Source organism: Oncorhynchus nerka, linkage group LG17 (genome assembly GCF_034236695.1).
Source record: "Oncorhynchus nerka isolate Pitt River linkage group LG17, Oner_Uvic_2.0, whole genome shotgun sequence".
Classification (NCBI taxonomy): domain Eukaryota; kingdom Metazoa; phylum Chordata; class Actinopteri; order Salmoniformes; family Salmonidae; genus Oncorhynchus; species Oncorhynchus nerka.
Genome location: NC_088412.1, coordinates 12,930,890 through 12,946,546, shown reverse-complemented (window position 1 = coordinate 12,946,546; position 15,657 = coordinate 12,930,890). Strand labels below are relative to the sequence as shown.

At 45.5% G+C, this 15,657-nt stretch overlaps 1 protein-coding gene across 2 annotated transcripts; it reads left to right on the top strand.

Annotated features, from left to right (window-relative positions):
• The first annotated feature begins 480 nt into the window (after positions 1 to 480).
• On the top strand, positions 481 to 15,456 carry api5 (apoptosis inhibitor 5). Of its 2 annotated transcripts, none has more exons than XM_029685732.2 (14): positions 481 to 790; positions 1,598 to 1,759; positions 1,948 to 2,041; positions 4,405 to 4,470; positions 5,532 to 5,683; positions 6,102 to 6,308; positions 7,007 to 7,111; positions 7,234 to 7,323; positions 7,726 to 7,910; positions 12,367 to 12,460; positions 12,620 to 12,676; positions 12,793 to 12,872; positions 13,250 to 13,359; positions 14,498 to 15,456. In XM_029685732.2, the coding sequence occupies exons 1-14, from the start codon at positions 716 to 718 to the stop codon at positions 14,566 to 14,568; spliced, it is 1,548 nt and encodes a 515-aa protein (XP_029541592.1). In that variant the 5' UTR covers positions 481 to 715; the 3' UTR covers positions 14,569 to 15,456. The 2 variants fall into 2 exon arrangements, with proteins under 2 accessions (XP_029541592.1, XP_029541591.1); XM_029685731.2 differs by having other exon boundaries at positions 13,250 to 13,395.
• The last annotated feature ends 201 nt before the right edge of the window (positions 15,457 to 15,657 follow it).

Below are 15,657 nucleotides of genomic sequence, written 5' to 3'. Positions count from 1 at the left end.
AAATAAATAATCTGGTTTGCTTCATATAAGACATTTGAAATTATAGTTTTCTTTTATAAGTATATTTAATACCAAATACTGTACTTTGAGACTTTTACTCAATTGGTATTTTACTCGGTGACTTTTCAATTTTACTTCAGTCGTCTTAATAATAATACATTTAAAAGTGTAACAATTGGGTACTTTTTTCCACCACTGAACATTTTTGCATAAAGTTGATGTTAGACAAGCTTTTGGATGCGCTCGAGTTGGTCCGAAATCTGTGCCATTAAAAACTTATCATACAGTGATATTAAAGGTCCATTGTCCCTTATTTTATGTATAGGATGTGCGTTTGCCATCACTGTTATCAAATATATAACTTCACTCGGACAGTGTAAATTACTGTATTGTTGGGAAGATGAAGATAAGGAATCTTGTCCGCGCGTTCCAGAACGTTGGTGTGCGTCCCTGAAGGAAGCGCATGCGCACTAATGTACTTCCTGATACAAATTTTCGTAGCAAGGCTAGTCGTGTACATTGTTGGAGCGGACAACGGGGTTTCATTCGCAGCGTTCTAGAAATTTCCTCCCCCCATCCCCTTGTCCAATACACAGCACGTAATATTGTATATGTTTTTGGATAAATTCTGGACTCAAAGAGAAGAATTTAAAGTCATATCGGTGGAATATTGTTTGTATTCTCATCTCGACAACACGCAGTTGGACGCACTCTGATGGCGGTCACTATCGAGGAGCTGTATCGTAACTATGGGATTCTTGCTGATGCCAAGCCGGAGGATCTGAGCCAGGTATGCAGGAGATGGATGACTACTTATCTAAGTAATTGAAGTATCTTCCAGAATAGCGCCATTTTTTTTATTCTTCAAATAAGTTACAGCAGTGGAAGCCAGAAGTGAAAGTTAGGCCGAACCACACACATTGGTTAAGTATAGTAACTAGCTAGTTAGCATCTCATGTTGAACTAACGTTAGCTTGCTAGCAAGCTAAAATGGGCCTAATTTGATAGCTAATCCTGTTTCACTTGATTTACCCGGCGTTTGTATCGTAGCTTTCCATGTAACTCATGGAACTAATTTACATTTATAGCAAGCAAGGTAACTAGTTAGTTACTTGACGATGTTTTATAATACATTTAAGTTGGCTTAGCGAAGTCAAAACAGAACACAGACCGCTAGCTAGCTTCATGCTAGCCAATTGATTTGACCTGACCCCTATCCCACTAGCTAAATAGCGGATATCTAGCTAACGTTAATTGTCTAAGATGGGTTATTGATTGCCTTGCACAGCTCCTGAAAAAAAGTAATTGAGCCATGGCATGACTTATAACTTGTCATGCTGGTTAGATTTACAATGTAAAAATCAAAGGCGCTCTCTTACTATAGTGTTGTTAGCTAGGTAGCTACTACTACTGACAACTTGCTAGTATAATGCCAAGGGATTCAGGTATAACATGCTTGTTGGGCAGAAGTCTCATCTCTAGTCTAATCAGTATTTTGACCAACACTAAACTGGAAGCTTTTGCATTCATGTTTGACAGTGATGTCCTGATATTACAAACTTGTTAATGTATCAAATTGTTTGGATCTGTCCTCCAGCACAAAGATGCCTATCAGGTGATCCTTGATGGCGTGAAAGGGGGTCCTAAAGAGAAGCGCTTGGCAGCACAGTTCATTCCCAAATTCTTCAGCAGTTTCCCAGAGCTGGCGGATGCAGCAATCAACGCTCAGCTTGACCTGTGTGAGGATGAAGACGTCTCGGTAAGGATTTTATCCCAGTGGCACTATCATATCCATTTGGGTAATTCCATTGTGCAGAATGGAGAAGAAGAAAAGTTAGATTTTAACCAATCATTTTAAATGAGTAGCTGTATATCTAATGCCTGGTTACAGTAGTCCTACTACTCTGTTGCTCACCGGTTGTCGGTTCTTCGTCTTTCCTCCTGTAGATTCGGAGGCAGGCCATCAAAGAGCTCCCCCGTTTCGCAGCCGGGGAGAACATTGTCAGGGTAGCAGATATCCTCACCCAGCTTCTCCAGACAGGTACAGTACTCTTAAGCTAACCCTCCTAGACATTTTCACATGTAACTTGGTGTTGTTGTGATACAAACATTTTAATTTTGATACCAGGCCAAGTATCGTTTTTACCACATACGGGGGAGTGACCTAGTGGAATATACATGCATAATGATCTGCATGTCATTATGGCAGTAAGGGGAAATACTGCATGAAACCTTCTTTATTCCTCACTTAATAAACACACACACTACTCTCTCTCCCACAAACACACATCTCCCTCCCTTCATCACACTCTGTTTCCGTCTCTCTCATAAATACCCAACTTTTAAAATGTTAGGCACCAAACAGAATTGAGAAAACACCAGAAGGAGAATGGTTTTTAATATAGTTTAGGCCAACATGAATCCTTCCTATTTTTTAGAAGCACGTGTCATGAGTAGCAGACCCTTTTCCTTACTTCCTGGGCCAATCAAATTAGCCTAGACCTACTGTCAAGTTACCGGGTTGTTAGCTAGCTAGGTAACATGACTGAACAAAATTGTTTGTTTTCAAACCAATAATTGGTTACCCCAGATTAGTTTAAGATGGTCCGCGGCATGGTTTGTGAAATTATATTATAAAAAAAGTTAATAAAAAGATGCATAACAGACAGTGCAAGGAGGAAATAATTTGAAATACATTTATAATAGGGGGATAAAACTGTCAGAAAGGAATCTCATAGAAAGAAAAAAAGGTGTCTGGTAATATGGGTCATAATTTTACCCGTTTAGGCTTGTGCTCAGTTGACCCTCTCTGGCACTCGGGAGGCTGCGTTACAGCGAACTTGTGCTCAGTTGACCCTCTCTGGCACTCGGGAGGCTGCGTTACAGCGAACTTGTGCTCAGTTGACCCTCTCTGGCACTCGGGAGGCTGCGTTACAGCGAACTTGCAGTCTACTCAGACGGGCCTGTGCCCATAGTTCTAACAGGCAATGAAATGATATAATGTATCAACTTTGCCTGCGCTACTCTGATGTAACAAATATAAGAGCACTCAAAGACTGCAGTGAGGCATTGTTGTCTCTGCCTTCTTTCCCTTTGTGCTGTTGTCCATGCCCAATGTTTGTACCATGTAGGAGGAGGCGAGGGAGGGGTGGACGGAGAGGAGGAGGAGGCGAGGGAGGGGTGGACGGAGAGGAGGAGGAGGCGAGGGAGGGGTGGACGGAGAGGAGGAGGAGGCGAGGAGGGGTGGACGGAGAGGAGGAGGAGGAGGCGAGGGAGGGGTGGACGGAGAGGAGGAGGAGGAGGCGAGGGAGGGGTGGACGGAGAGGAGGAGGAGGAGGCGAGGGAGGGGTGGACGGAGAGGAGGAGGAGGAGGCGAGGGAGGGGGTGGACGGAGAGGAGGAGGAGGAGGCGAGGGAGGGGTGGACGGAGAGGAGGAGGAGGAGGCGAGGGAGGGGTGGACGGAGAGAAGGAGGAGGAGGCGAGGGAGGGGTGGACGGAGAGGAGGAGGCGAGGGAGGGGTGGACGGAGAGGAGGAGGGGAGGGTGGACGGAGAGGAGGAGGCGAGGGAGGGGGAGGGGGCGAGGGAGGGGTGGACGGAGAGGGGGAGGGGGCGAGGGAGGGGTGGACGGAGAGGAGGCGGGGAGGGGTGGACGGAGAGGAGGCGGGGGAGGGGTGGACGGAGAGGGGCGGGGGAGGGGTGGACGGAGAGGAGGCGGGGAGGGGTGGACGGAGAGGAAGGGGGAGGGGTGGACGGAGAGGAGGGGGGGAGGGTGGACGGAGAGGCGGGGGAGGGGGTGGACGGAGAGGAGGAGGAGGCGGGGGAGGGGTGGACGGAGAGGAGGAGGAGGCGGGGAGGGGTGGAGGGGAGGAGGAGGAGGCGGGGAGGGGTGGACGGGAGGAGGAGGAGGCGGGGGAGGGGGAGGAGGAGGCGAGGGAGGGGTGGACGGAGAGAGGCGGCGAGGGAGGGGTTGGTGGACGGGGAGGAGGAGGCGAGGGAGGGGTGGACGGAGGGAGGGAAGCAGGCGCATACCAGTGGCTGTTGCTTGAATTCAACTGAATTTATTAACATTTTATAACAAGTGCAAGCAGGTTCTTTAGATCGGTAGGGCTGAAAATAATCGGTAGTATCATATGAAACGTTACTGCGTTATTCTAAAACTTTTGGTATTGGGATGTTTTTGTAATGTACAATTACCATGGGAACGTTACCGGTATACCGAGCAACACTCGTACCTTGTATCAAACCTATGTAGCATGTGCCCTGTTGAGGGGAAATGTTTGTACTCTCCTGGGAGTGGACATTATGTATACCATGGTGTTTGGGTCGGTGTCAATAGGAGATATGTCCCGTCTGGGATGCTGTTGGACTAATATTTATACTCTCTTCTACGTTGTTGTTTACAGAAGATTCGGCCGAATTCAACCAAGTGAACACAGCTCTGGTCTCCATCTTCAAGATGGATGCGAAGGGTAGGTGTCCATTTTTTTTCTTCAACATTTCAATTATATATATTTTTTATCTCATGTATGGGTAGGTTTTCAATTGTGAGATGACGGACAACTTCACGAGTCAACAGGCAGGATGCAGTGCCTCGTGCTCTTGTATACACTAGTGAAAAGGCAGGATGCAGTGCCTCGTGCTCTTGTATACACTAGTGAAAAGGCAGGGCGCCCTGCCTCGTGCTCTTGTATACACTAGTGAAAAGGCAGGATGCAGTGCCTCGTGTTCTTGTATACACTAGTGAAAAGGCAGGGCGCCCTGCCTCGTGCTCTTGTATACACTAGTGAAAAGGCAGTGCGCCCTGCCTCGTGCTCTTGTATACACTAGTGAAAAGGCAGGGCGCCCTGCCTCGTGCTCTTGTATACACTAGTGAAAAGGCAGGATGCCGTGCCTCGTGCTCTTGTATACACTAGTGAAAAGGCAGGACGCCGTGCCTCGTGCGCTTGTATACACTAGTGAAAAGGCAGGGCGCCCTGCCTCGTGCTCTTGTATACACTAGTGAAAAGGCAGGATGCAGTGCCCCGTGTTCTTGTATACACTAGTGAAAAGGCAGGGCGCCCTGCCTCGTGCTCTTGTATACACTAGTGAAAAGGCAGGATGCAGTGCCTCGTGCTCTTGTATACACTAGTGAAAAGGCAGGGCGCCCTGCCTCGTGCTCTTGTATTCGTGCAATGCTCTAAAAAGAAAAGAGTAGTTCAAAATAAATGTGTTTTTTTCCAGGTGTTTTCATACCTGACTGTATTCCATGCCGTCTGTTGTGTAGAACTCTGAAACAACGCGTTAGTAAACATGTAGCAGGCCTTAATCCCAAATGAATGGGTGAAATGGGCACCGGAATAGTTAAAAAATGTAATTAACCATCCTAGTTAGTGGATAGTCCTAGTTAGTAGGTAGTCCTAGTTAGTTGAGGTGAGCATAACATGGTTATAATACCCTTTTATTTGCCTCGAGCCCCCCCCGAGGCAGGACTTCTGCATAGCCTCTTTATGTCCTGTGGATAACCAACCTGCATTTCTCTATTCTGTCTCAGCTACACTAGGAGGTCTGTTCTCTCAGATCCTGCAGGGGGAGGACATAGTAAGGGAGAGGGCCATCAAGTTCCTCTCCATCAAGCTGAAGACCATGCCTGAGGACGCCATGACCAAGGAGGTGGAGGACTACATCTTCACCGAGACAAAGAAGGTCTGTTCCATAGCACTCTGCTCTGGTAGCAACGATCCGTGTGGTGAACTAACTCACTGCTTGGGGCTGGTTAGTAGAGCTCTTTGTGAGAGGGCTTGGATAGATTAGAATTTGTTTTTATTACTATTAATTGACAAACTGAATACAAGAGCTCTGTAGGATGGATCTGTCACCTAGTTGGAGGTAGGATATATTTGTAACTGGTGACCCGTGGGTCACGGTGACTCCTGGGTCATTTTCATTAGAGCACATCGTAGCAAAACGTCTTGAAAGCAAAAAGTTACTTTCTTGTTGGGCAAATCCTGGAAGTCCCTCCCAGTTTTAGTCAGTTTTCTTCTGTTTGGTGCCTACTGAACACGACCCAGCCCTGTGTCCCACGTTGAACCTGTGTCCCACGTTGACCCTGTTCCAACCCCAGGTGCTGGAGGACGTGACTGGGGAAGAGTTTGTGCTGCTGATGCGGATCCTGATGGTGCTGAAGGGCCTGCAGACGATGAGTGGACGGCAGCAGCTGGTGGAGCTGGTGGTGGAGCAGGCCTTTCTGGAGCAGGCCCTGAACCCCGCTGACCCCGACACTGTGGACCGCCTGCTGCAGTGCACGCGCCAAGCCCTGCCCCTCTTCTCTGTGAGTGATACACACACACACACACTATAACACACACACACAGGCCATAATAATATACTCCACCTCTTCTCTGTGAGTGATACACACACACACTATAACACACACACAGGCCATAATGATATACTCCACCTCTTCTCTGTGAGTGATACACACACACACTATAACACACACACGGGCCATAATGATATACTCCACCTCTTCTCTGTGAGTGATACACACACACACTATAACACACACACTATAACACACACACGGGCCATAATGATATACTCCACCTCTTCTCTGAGAGTGACACGCAGACATTCTAACATAATATACTCCACTTAGTGTCTTCCAGTACAGTGAGTTCATAGTCATTTTTGTGTGTCCCCTGTGGGACTTGAACCTGCGACCTTGGCTTTGCTAATGCCACACTCTTACCAACTGAAGCAACTGCTTATCTCCCACTCACAACACACACGGTATCACCAAACACACTGGGGGAAATGTTGTTTTACAATGCTTACTATCACCATACACACACACACACTGTAATTGTTTGCAAAATGCTAATTGTGTTTTTGCCTTTACGTCTCATTTTTACTTTCTATTTATGCGTGTTTGTTCAAGCTTCTGACCTCCCCCTAAAACAAATGTTCCTCAGAGACAAATGAACTTGAACTTCTTGAACTTGAAACTCATTATTTTTACACTTCCAGAAAAATGTCCATTCCACCCGCTTCGTCACTTACTTCTGTGACCACGTCCTGCCCAACCTCAGCTCCCTAACCAGTCCCGTGGCAGAGCTGGATATTCAGCTGGAGGTCAGTTACCACCCTCCCCTGTACCAACCGTACAAAGTTCAGGCAACTAGTCCTCCATGTTGGCTCCAACATGCCGGGGACAATAGCATTGATATGTGGTGTGTGTGTGTGTGTGTGTGTAGGTGTTGAAGCTGCTTGCTGAGATGAGTCCATTCTGTGGAGACATGGAGAAGGTGGAGACCAACCTCACCATGCTGTTTGAGAAGCTGCTGGTAAGTAACAGCCTTCTAATGGGGTTAGGAGTGCTTTCACCATACTGGTATCTCTCTGGTACCTTCTAATGGGGTTAGGAGAGTTTTCACCAGACTGCATATCGCTATATCTAGTTGTTGATTTTGGACCAGCTTATGTAACGGTCTGGTTTATCAGACTAGTAAAAGGCCAATGGACCAAACAGACCATGCCAAGGTACGAGTCTGATGTTGGTTATGGCTGACTGGTCCGGACCGGTAGAAGGCTGACTGGTCCGGACCGGTTGAAGGCTGACTGGTCCGGACCGGTGGAAGGCTGACTGGTCCGGACCGGTGGAAGGCTGACTGGTCCGGACCGGTGGAAGGCTGACTGGTCCGGACCGGTGGAAGGCTGACTGGTCCACCCTTCCTCCCTGTGTCTAGGAGTTCATGCCGCTGCCTCCAGAGGCGGAGGGTGAGAACGGCGAGAACACACTGAGCGACGAGCCCAAGCTGCAGTTCAGCTACGTGGAGTGTCTCCTCTTCAGCTTCCACCAGCTGGGCAAAAAGCTCCCCGATTTCCTCATTGACAAGATCAATGCAGAGCGCCTCAAAGACTTCAAGATCAGGTGGAGGAGGGTTTGCCCCGTAACGTTTTTGGCAACGTTCGCTTGTCTTTTTGAAAAGTGTTGTGGCATTTACATTTATTTTGGTCCCCATTTTCATCAGTCATCTGCGTTTTGACAACACTTCTGTTTAAGTCTACTGTAGCGTGTGGATGCCAGTAATGTTAGTGGTTGTTTACCGAGTCATCATTTTATTTGTATTTTAAGTCAGTCTAGTACCCTTTTGCATACAGACTTTACTGAATGTTGCCAGTCATTTTTATCTGGCCATGTTTTTTAGAACCTAGTTCATACAGTCCTGTGTTGACCACATTCCTTCCTGGATAAGTCTTTTCTACAGGCCGTCCAGTGTGGGAGTAGATGTGGGTGGGCGTCTTATTTGAATGAATCCGTTTGAATATACACCCATCACAAAGAAATCCACTATTAGATTGTTTTTGGCAGGTCCAAAACACAAAACGAATAATGTATTTTCAAAAGATTAGAATAAGAGGTCGACAGATTATGATTTTTCATCGCCGATACCGATTATTGGAAGACTCCCAAAAAAAGCCGATACCGATTAATCGGGCAATTTTGGGGGGAGGGGTTAATTTTTTAAATATTATTTATTTGTAATAATGACAATTACAACAATACTGAATGAACACTTATTTTTAACTTAATATAATACATCAAATAAATAATGAAACATGTTCAATTTGGTTTAAGTAATGCAAAAACAAAGTGTTGGAGAAGAAAGTAAAAGTGCAATATGTGCGACGTAAGAAAGCTAACGTTTAAGTTCCTTGCTCAGAACATGAGAACATATGAAAGCTGGTGGTTCCTTTTAACATGAGTCTTCAATATTCCCAGGTAAGAAGCTTTAGGTTGTAGTTATTATAGGACTATTTCTCTCTACCATTTGTATTTCATATACCTTTGACTATTGGATGTTCTTATAGGCACTATAGTATTGCCAGTGTAACAGTATAGCTTCCGTCCCACTCCTTGCCCATACCTGGGCTCGAACCAGGAACACATTGACAGCCACCCTTGAAGCAGCGTTACCCATGCAGAGCAAGGGGAACAACTACTCCAGATCTCAGAGCGAGTGATGTTTGAAACGCTATTAGCACGCACCCCGCTAACTAGCTAGCCATTTCACATTGGCTACACCAGCCTCATCTCGGGAGTTGATAGGCTTGAAGTCATAAACAGCGCAATGCTTGACGCACAACGAAGAGCTGCTGGCAAAATGCACAAAAGTGCTGTTTGAATGAATGCTTACGAGCCTCCTGCTGCTGCCTACCACCGCTCAGTCAGATACTTGTATGCTTGTATGCTCAGTCAGATTATATGCAACGCAGGACACGCTAGATAATATCTAGTAATATCATCAACCATGTGTCTTTAACTAGTGATTATGATTGTTTTTTATAAGGTAAGTTTAATGCTAGCTAGCAATTTACCTTGGCTTACTGTATTCGCGTAACAGGCAGTCTCCTTGTGGAGTGCAACGAGAGGCAGGTGGTTAGTGTTGGACGAGTTAACTGTAAGGTTGCAAGATTGGATCCCCCAAACTGACATGGTGAAAATCTGTCGTTCTGCCCCTGAACAAGGCAGTTAACCCACCGTTCCTAGGCCGTCATTGAAAATAAGAATGTTTCTTAACTGACTTGCCTAGTTAAATAAAGATTAAATAAAAATATATTTTAAAAATTGGCCAAATCGGTGTCCAAAAATACAGATTTCCGAATATGAAAGCTTGAAATCGGTCAACTTCTAAGTTGAATGGCATATTTCGAGTTGAATGGTGTTACTAGTCTGTGCCGCCTACATGGCTGAGCCGTTCACATGAAATCAATAGGTGTTTATTGATCATTCAACAAACTAGGCCTACTTGGGTTACCCTGACTACAGTCAACACACATCATACAGTGAGCTCAAAGCATTGGGACAGTGACACATTTAGTTGTTTTGGCTCTGTACTTCCAGCACTTTGGATTTCAAATTAAATGAATTGTCTTTATCTGAATTGTCTTTCTCAGTCCAGAGGATAAACAGAATTGTTCCAGGAGACTGTAGGTGATTTACAGTAATAGACCATGAAGAAATGTCTGAAAAATGGAATTCTAAATACAAGTGCATTTTAATTACGCTGTAAAATGAATGGATAGACGTACAAAAGGCATCAACTTAAGTTACAAATCATTAACAAGCATTATTCTAAGCATTTGAGTTGTTTGGCTTCCACGTCTGAGTTGTTGACCACTAGCGTTACTTTAAAGTTAACCTCCAATCTGAATAAGGGACCAAATAGTTAACTTGACTACTTTAATACACAAGTTAACTGGCCCCAATATTTTTGTTCCTTTAAAATGGGTGGGATGATATCACTGTCCCAATTGGAGCTCATTGTATTTTTATAGTAGGCTAAGAATATAATGAAATATAACAGAATAAATGACACACACAAGGATATATTTTTCCTGCATGGCAACGTGTGGAACTGCCGTCCATATAAATAAAGAGCCCATGCCAAGTCCATATAAATAAAGAGCCCATGCCAAGTCCGTGTTTTTTTAAATTCAATTTTTATCCTCTTTTTCTCTTTCCTAACTTCTCTGTTTTGTTAGGGAGCAGGGGTAGGGTCTCACGTTGAGTATCTTCATTATTTATACCCGTAGAAAATAATAGCGTTCTCAAAATCATTTGAGTCTCGTGTTCAAATTTCACATCCTCCGTTGGGCTTTTGGAGTTGCATTTATGCAATTGAGCCAAAATAATAGACGTTTACCTGATTTAGGCTACATTATAGCATGCTAAATGTTTCTGAGCAGCGATAGATGGAGCTGTCCCACCTCTACTTATTTAGAATGAACCTAATATACAGACAGGTTCAGTGAAACAAAATCACTTTAAGGCGAGTCACATGTTGGTTGGGAGTAGGCCTAGGCTACGAAGCGACTGCGAGTGAAGAGCAAAATAATCTGTTAGTTAAACTACATAACATGCTGGCAAAATGTTCAGATCAATGCAAAATAATGAGCCAACTAGACAAGATAATCGTGAGCAGCACTCGCCTCAACTTAGCTAAAATTTCCACAGCCTAACCAATATCCAAACGGCAATTCGGTGAAAATAAAAAAATATTCACGTTTGTCTCAAAACAGTGCTGAAATAGTGACTCCACACAGTTAGGTTAATGCTTTGAATAGTTTATAACAATTGAATTACATTTTTTTTTTTTTACCTTTATTTAACCAGGCAAGTCAGTTAAGAACTAATTCTTATTTTCAATGACTGCCTAGGAACAGTGGGTTAACTGCCTGTTCAGGGGCAGAACGACAGATTTGTTCCTTGTCAGCTCGGGGGTTTGAACTTGCAACCTTCCGGTTAATAGTCCAACGCTCTAACCACTAGGCTACCCTGCCGCCCCTACACTCTAACCACTAGGCTACCCTGCCGCCCCTACACTCTAACCACTAGGCTACCCTGCCGCCCCTACACTCTAACCACTAGGCTACCCTGCCGCCCCTACACTCTAACCACTAGGCTACCCTGCCGCCCCTACACTCTAACCACTAGGCTACCCTGCCGCCCCTACACTCTAACCACTAGGCTACCCTGCCGCCCCTACACTCTAACCACTAGGCTACCCTGCCGCCCCTACACTCTAACCACTAGGCTACCCTGCCGCCCCTACACTCTAACCACTAGGCTACCCTGCCGCCCCTACACTCTAACCACTAGGCTACCCTACACTCTAACCACTAGGCTACCCTGCCGCCCTACACTCTAACCACTAGGCTACCCTGCCGCCCCTACACTCTAACCACTAGGCTACCCTGCCGCCCCTACACTCTAACCACTAGGCTACCCTGCCGCCCCCACACTCTAACCACTAGGCTACCCTGCCGCCCCCCCACACTCTAACCACTAGGCTACCCTGCCGCCCCCACACTCTAACCACTAGGCTACCCTGCCGCCCCCACACTCTAACCACTAGGCTACCCTGCCGCCCCTACACTCTAACCACTAGGCTACCTACCCTGCCGACTTTGGAAGTTTCAGTAAGCAACCATTTGATGCCTTCAATTGCATTAGCCTATTTTATTCCATATTTTCTTTGTCATTCAGTGATATTTATTCCCACTGTAAGTCTTTATGGATCCATCCAGTTGTGGTTGAGGAAACAACCGTGCGTGTGGTGGGCGACGAGATGAAGTGACATGCCTCGCAAAGTTTACAACTGCCAGGATGATAGTAGTTAGCTGCCTAGCAACCACCAAGAGCGTGCCAATACCGCCTCAGCATTACGTCTACGGTTCATACTCGGCCGTACGCAGAACTTTCCCGAGATCATTACTAGGTCGGTTGGTGGAAATATATAACTAAAAGTTGGTGGGATGCTGGAAAAATGTCTTGGTTTGAAAGGTGTATAAACCCAAGTTTGTGATTTCTCTCCTGCCTCCAGATTACAGTACTTCGCCAGAGGGCTGCAGGTGTACATTCGCCAGCTGCGAGTTGCCCTGCAAGGCAAGACTGGAGACGCACTGAAGACCGAAGAGGTAGCTATGTATCATGGCTGTTGTTTTGGTCTCCAATGATAAGTCACTAGTTTTGTTTCTTCTTGACAAGCCTCACAGTTGTTCTGATTTCAATGAAGCGCTGTAGACCGTTTTCTATTGTGAGTATTCCCTGATGGTTATATTGTCTTTCCATCTCAGAACAAGATCAAAGTGGTGGCTCTGAAAATCACCAACAACATCAACGTTCTGATCAAGGTGAGGCGTTCGAAACACTTGGTCGACCCTGAAACACACTTGGTCGACCCTGAAACGCACTTGGTCGACCCTGAAACACTAGCTGACCTTCTCATTACTGTTCCCTTTCTCTGCAGGATCTCTTCCACAACCCACCGTCGTACAAGAGCACAGTCACGCTGTCCTGGAAGCCTGTCCAGAAGGCTGAGGCTGTAGCGTAAGCCTCTTTCAATGTTGTCACGGGGAATCTGGTGACCCAGAATATCGGGTTTCTGACGAGGTGTTCTTTAACAGTCTTAAAGATGCATTACGCTGTCAAAAATCTAAATGGGTCAGATGTTTTCAGATCTCCAAAAGTAGTCCGTCGGGGGGAGTTCCGTGCCAGGCCGTCTGTTTTGTAAATTGGGAGTGTAATGTTCATTCATGGGATTCAGTCTCATCTCAGCGGACCTGCCCATATCAATGACTGATGAATGGATTTGTAATGCATTATACAGGGACACTAGCAACTTGTTAGTGGCAAATCTTCAGATATAAAACACCATTCGATCAGGTCACCTGGGGTCATAACACTGTGACCTTTGCCCACCACAGTCTGAAGCGCCCGTCCGGGGAGGATATGGGTGCAGGCAGTACCATGAAGAAGCAGCTGTCCCCCCCCCTGCCCCGGAGGGATGCACGGCAGATCTACAACCCCCCCAGTGGCAAGTACAGCGCCACCATCGGCAACTTCTCTAACGGTGAGGGTGGTGCTGGGGCGGCGAGGGTGGCACACTGAGCCATAGCTGGGTTTTAGGGGCACCGGGTGGAAGACATACGTTGCGCAGGCATATGTTTTTTTTTCTCATATTATCTGACATTTTGTCTCTTCTACATAAGTAGAATGCTCTTGGTGTAACTTAGTCACTCTGGGTGAGATGATGTACTGACTGAACTGTGGTCATGTTTTGGGGGCCTACTGAGCCTCTCCAATGTGTGTGTTGGATATTCTTCACTTCCACCGTGTATTGTGCCACGTACACCCTTTCTGGTTACTTGAGTGACCGAGGTGCACATGCTAATGATTTGATGCTAGAATGTACCGTGTTCATAGGATAGTTATAAACTGGGTTGTTCGAGGCCTGAATGCTGATTGGCTGACAGCCGTGGTATAACAGACCATATACCACAGGTATGACAAAACATATTTTTACTGCTTTAATTATGTTGGTAACCTGTTTGTAATAGCAATAAGGCATCTCAGGATTGTGTTATATGGCCAAAATACCACGGCTAAGGGCTGTGTCCAGGCACTCCGCGATGCGTAGTGCTGAAGGACAACCTTAGCCGTAAGCAATAAGGCCGTGTGGTATATGGCCAATATACCACGGCTAAGGTTGTACTTAATGCGGAGTTCCTGGATACAGCCCTTAGCCGTGGGATATTGGCCATATACCACACGGCCTTATTGCTTACGGCTAAGGTTGTCCTTCAGCACTACGCATCGCGGAGTGCCTGGACACAGCCCTTAGCCGTGGTATATTGGCCATATAACACAAACCTGAGGTGCCTTACTGCTTAATTAACCCAAATCAGGCATTGTTTTCAAGCTGAGCCCTCTGTTTCATGTGAGCAGTTGAGAACTGCAACTGAATGGGAGGGAAAGTCTCCATATTACGATCCTTTTGAGCTATGAAACACATGAAGTAACACTGTTAGTTTTTCCTTTTATAGGCTGTTGGATCCCTTCAAAATAAGGCCCAGAGGTTATTCCTGGCCAGGTCTAAAATTCAGGAAAATCTCCTGGCCCTTATGATTGTTCATACTGATCCCCTGTCTGTTGTGCCCGTCTTGTGATTCCAGAGCAGCGCGGAGGCTTCAGGGGCGGCCGGGGAAGAGGATTCGGAGGCAGGGGCCGAGGCCGAATCTACTGAGTCCACCATCACACACTGAACTGCAGCACATCAGGATCCCTGCCGTAACCAAGGGGGTCTCCATGACCACCGCTCCTCAACCTGTGTCCACTTGTTCTTTTTCCTCCGCCTCCAAACACCTGTGCAAAGGAAGTTGTTGTTTTTTTGGTCGTTTCCTGCCCTCAGAGTAAATCCACTTCAAGGAGACTGGGATTTGGACTTTCCTACCTGACATTTCCACCCTCACACTCTTGCCTGGTGAAGCGATTGTTCAAGTAGATCCTTGTGGTTTTAGTTTTTTATTAGTATTTTTGTGGAACCAGAGACTGACAAGTTGTACCTGATTTGATATTTTTGTCAGAAAAAAAAAAGTTTTATAAACTGTTGACAAATGCATTCTCTTTTTATTTCTTTAAAAAAATATATTGGAGCTTGGATTTGGATTGGCCTTCTCTCTACGCTACTTTGTATGAATCCAAATGTTTTCATCTGATTTTTTAAAAATCAAACTTGTATTGATGTCTCCACCACCATGCCCTTTTGTTAGTGTAAAACCTGGTTAAAATAAGACAATTACATTGAAAACCAATGTATTCTGAATTTTTAGGTAGTAGGAAAAACTTGATTATTTCCTCTGCAAAACAGGCTGTGTGACACCGAATAGATGATTATTAAAGTCCATTTGTTTTATTGGACATTGGGTGTCTTTTGAATCAGCCAAGGCAGATTTAGGACTTGGGAGTTCAATTTTAATTAACTCCCAAGTAACTTTTCTACTAAATTTAAATGAGTTTAGAGTCTCAATTTGAGTTTTCCATTCATGTTTTGCATGCTTTTATTATTTTTTTATTAAATATTTCTCCCCGTGTTATTTAAACTTTTGGATTAAAAAAAGGAAATCAAATCTGATTGGTATACATGATCGATTTATTTGAGTATTTTTTTACCAAATGGTCCTTCAAAGCTTTTCCTCACTATGCAGTATACAGAAGTTGACCTGTGTTGTAGGTTCTCTGCTTTATAGTTGGTGGTGTATCGTCTATATAGTCAATCAATGCAAAAGACAAAACAGACTCCTGGGGTGCATTCGGGTTGAAGGAAACGGCAACT

Coding starts and splice junctions, on each gene's coding strand:
- api5 (XM_029685731.2), top strand. CDS start 716: ATGGCGGTCACTATCGAGGAGCTGTATCGTAACTATGGGATTCTTGCT. Junction 7,112..7,233: donor AGCTGGATATTCAGCTGGAG/GTCAGTTACCAC, acceptor GTGTGTGTGTAG/GTGTTGAAGCTGCTTGCTGA. Junction 7,911..12,366: donor CTCAAAGACTTCAAGATCAG/GTGGAGGAGGGT, acceptor TCCTGCCTCCAG/ATTACAGTACTTCGCCAGAG.